The 3,867-nt window shown below is 46.6% G+C and overlaps 1 protein-coding gene across 24 annotated transcripts in view; it reads left to right on the top strand.

Moving 5' to 3' along the window:
- Window positions 1-3,288: 3,288 nt before the first annotated feature.
- The window catches only part of SLC41A3 (solute carrier family 41 member 3), a 99,573-nt gene continuing 98,994 nt past the window's right edge, over window positions 3,289-3,867 (top strand). For 4 of the 24 annotated variants that reach the window (XM_015589008.2, XM_025046461.1, XM_015589006.2 and 1 more), the window contains exon 1: window positions 3,627-3,683. In XM_015589008.2, coding sequence (XP_015444494.2) covers window positions 3,642-3,683 — 42 coding nt within the window. In that variant the 5' untranslated portion in view covers window positions 3,627-3,641. Of the gene's footprint in view, window positions 3,496-3,535; window positions 3,546-3,626; window positions 3,684-3,756; window positions 3,778-3,867 lie in introns of those variants that run through there. The other 20 variants (XM_025046457.1, XM_015588998.2, XM_015589011.2 and 17 more) reach the window with 18 other exon arrangements.

Below are 3,867 nucleotides of genomic sequence, written 5' to 3'. Positions count from 1 at the left end.
TTTACATCATTTCTTCTTCTTGTCAAGACACCAGTCATATTAGGTCAGTACCCCACCCTTAAAATCTAATTTAATTTTTATTGCCTCCTTATAGTCCCCATCTCCAAGGATTACGGCTTCCACATACAAATTGCAGGGGAGTGGGGGTTGGAGGGTGCACAATTTGGTCCATAACATTAGAACTTTATCATTAACAAATGTCTTTTGTGTCTACATATCTTAAATTTTCATCTAAAAGTTACAGTTTGGGCATAGTAGCTCTTTGCAAAAGCTACTCACTGCTTAGAATCCAGCCAGGCCTCTGGACTCCTGATCCAGCACTCTGGGCACTTATAAATGCCTGTGGGTGAGGGGAAGTGACTGGGGCACTAGCCAGTTTGCAAGAACGGGTGCATATTGCCTGCCATTTACCAAGATCCCAAGGAATGGGTCTTATGTCCTGGCATGGCAACCATCCTTTGGAGCTTAGCTGCATATGTCCTCTTTGCGAGAGTATTATGTTCTCCCTGTATTTTCTCTACCAGTGAGGTATGAAAATTAATAATGGGAAATCTCAATATCACTTGAGATCAATTACAGGAAGGATTGTCGATTACAGACCCCAACTTAAGAAATCCTCAACAGGAAAGAATCATCAATTACCGGCCCCAGGAGGAAAAGATGTACATTGCATCTCTTATAAGAAATTGACTACCCCAACAGCTCAGCCAATGAGAAGCAGTCATCATCCTGAACTCTAGCTTTCCTCCAATGGCTTTCATTCAAAACAACCACTGCCAACTTCCTCCTTTATCTCCATAAGATACCATTCCTCTCCTTTGTTTGTTGTACTTACCTATGTTTTTTGCTATAGTTTACTTGTTCTGAGTTACAATTCTCTCTGCTCTTCCTGCATAAACCCATTTTTGTTGGTAAATAATTGACTGTTTTATTTTTAAGGTCAAGAGAGGTCAACCACTAGTTGCCATTTATTTGTCTTGTATTAGAGTTAAGAAGAAAATAAAATGTTTCTTGTATCCATAATTATATTGAAACAAGACAGGCCCAACTCAAAATTACAGAACCCAGGGCAAGAGTCCAAATGGGTGCCCACAAAGCAAATGTTTAAATCATAAAAATTATAATTAAAACCAAGAAGCTATAGTCAACTAAAAAACAAAGTCTACTAGGTATTCTGTCACCAAAAAGGATTTATTCAGGGGAAAAAAAAAAAAGATAGAATCCAGTATGTGAAGACATGGTAAGTTACACGCACACACCAAACCAGACAAAGATGGAGGAAGTACAAAACAGAGAGGAAGAGAAAGATAAGGGAAGAAGCTATTATAAAAATAGAGCTCTGTTGTAAACAAAAAGTTCTTGTTGTACTCTCATGATGACATAGGGTGTGATAGCTCCTCCCACAGGCACTCTCCACTTCTGTTCAGGTTAAGCTCTGTCATAAATTTTATCACTGTAAAGAGAGTTTATTCTATTTTCTGGCCTTGACAAATGTACTTCCAAAGCATCTTGGAAGCTCAGAATTAAATGTGGAATTCTGGGACTTCTTGGAGTTCCAATGTGGCCCTGTGCGAAGAGACAGCCCACGTCCACCAACCTGTTCATTCTCCGAAGTACCGATCTGGGTACACATCCTATAAATGGGCTTAGGGCCATTGGAAATTCCCAGGTCCCAGGTAGCTGGAGCATGGTGGGCAGGAATACTGGCTACCAATGGTCATGACCCCTTGTTCCATGGAGAGGGCAGGAGGAGCCAGAAAATGACTGGCCTCTTGAAGCCCGGGTGCCTGAGGACATGTGCAGGCAGAACCAAAACCAGTTATAGGTCAAGAAAGCTGCACATTTGTTTAAAAAAAAAAAAAATGGATAAGGTATTCATGCATGCATGTCTGCGAAACTGGGGAACCTCTTGTGTTTAAAATGCAAAGTTGTCTGTCTCTTGTTGAGATAATATAATGCAATATTTTACTAAGTCTTGTTAAATATCTGACCTATATCTGCATCTGACATTTCTACCCCTCAGACTTTTCCCTCTGGTGGGACTAGTAGCAGGCATCTGGTAAAACCCTGCAGGTGAACTTTGCCTGAGTCCCGCTTCCTCCAAAATCTATCATCCCTCTTTAGATATTGGTTAGAACTGGCCAGCAGTCAAAAGATATTTTTGAGTCAATTAGGGAAAATTGAACTGGACTAGTTATCGTTAACTTTGTTAGGTATGAAACTGGCATTATAGGGATGTTTGAAAAATCGGACCCTACCAATTAAGTAAACATACTCAAATATTTAAAGATGAAATATGTCTGTTGAGATTCTTTAAAACGGGGATCCCCAACCCCTGGGCCACGGACAGGTGCTGGTCCATGGCCTGTTAGGAAATGGGCCGCACAGCAGGAGGCAAGTGGTGTGCAAGCAAGTGAACCTTCATCTGTATTTGCAGCCACTCCCCAGCGCTAGCATCACCACCTCAGCTCCACCTCAGATCATCAGACATTAGATTCTCATAGAAGCTCTGGTCCCTAGTGCCAAAAACATTGGGGACTGCTACTTTAAAACTACTCCAGGAAAAAAAAAATATGTGTGGGGAGGAACATAGAAGGATTAAAAAAAAAAAAAAAAAAAGCAAGATTCAAACATAACTGTAGATGGCCCACGGGTGTGGGGCCATTTTACTGTCTGACTTTTATATGTCTGAACATTTCCATAATTAAAAAGTTAACCACCACAACAAAACACTAATCCTGGAGACTTGATGGCTGCAGGCCAAGCATCTGTGCCTTGGGACTGACTGGTCTTCACACAGCCTTTAAAGCAGCGGTCCTCAACCTTTTTGGCACCAGGTACCAGAGCTCCCATGAGAATCTAATGCCTGATGATCTGAGGTGGAGCTGAAGCAGTGATGGCTAGCGCTGGGGAGCAGCTGCAAATACAGATGAAGCTTTGCTGATTTACCCGCATCTGCTCACCTCCTGCTGTGCAGCCGGGTTCCTAACAGGGCACTGACAGGTGAGGGTGGTGGTGGGGGGGCACCCCTGCCTTAAAGAAATCCTCATTCTCCTTTTTCTCCTGGGTGCTTTCTCAGCCAGAGACTGGGATTCCTTCTTTGTAAATCGGCCTCAGAGAGAAGCTCCACCCAAAAATCGCTGGGAGCATTCACTGCAAGAAAGGATGGGAGGAACTTGGCATGCTCAGGATACTGTCGTTTAGAGTCACAGCTAGGATGATCCCAGCTTGGGACTGACATTTGACCCCACCGCAAAGACTCAGAGCTAAGGTCCTGAGGGCGGAGTCTCCGCCGCCCAGCCTTCCGGCGCTCTCCGCCCGCCTACACCCCCAAGTCTCAGGTCCCCGCCCCACAGGCCGAGAATGGCGCCGGGAGGGCTCGGCTGCGGGACGACTTGGTCTTTGACGTTTCCTCTGTGAACCCTCCCCCGGGCTGAGCGCGGCCTCCGCCTCTTGGGCCGTCCCTCTGAACGCCACCGCCAGGCAAGGATTCCGGTAAGCGAGGCCTTGCGCTAGACGGGGGGGCGGGGTGCCCTAGGCCGGAGGTTCGTGGAGAATGGTGTCCAAAGGGATCCCAAGGCGGGCGTTGCGCGGAAGATTGAGTAAATGTCGGGGGTGGGGCAGGCCGCAGGGTATCCCGGATGGCGGCATACCCGGGAAGCATGCGGAGCGTGGAAGATGTGGTAAACCAGGGAAGCGGGGGTCGGATGGATGGGAAGCGCGGGCGAGGGTAGCGCCCGATAGGGTCCTAGAGCCAGGACATACGCGAAGGATGAGGTAAAACGGGGATGGGGGAGAGGAAAGGAAGGGCGGCGGCGGTGGCTGCAGCCTGGGAAGGAGCCAGATAGGGGCCTGGGGCGGGGGCTG

This window comes from Pteropus alecto, unplaced genomic scaffold (assembly GCF_000325575.1).
Source record: "Pteropus alecto unplaced genomic scaffold, ASM32557v1 scaffold124, whole genome shotgun sequence".
Classification (NCBI taxonomy): domain Eukaryota; kingdom Metazoa; phylum Chordata; class Mammalia; order Chiroptera; family Pteropodidae; genus Pteropus; species Pteropus alecto.
Note: the sequence above shows the minus strand (reverse complement) of the source record. Positions and strands in the feature narration are given on the sequence as shown.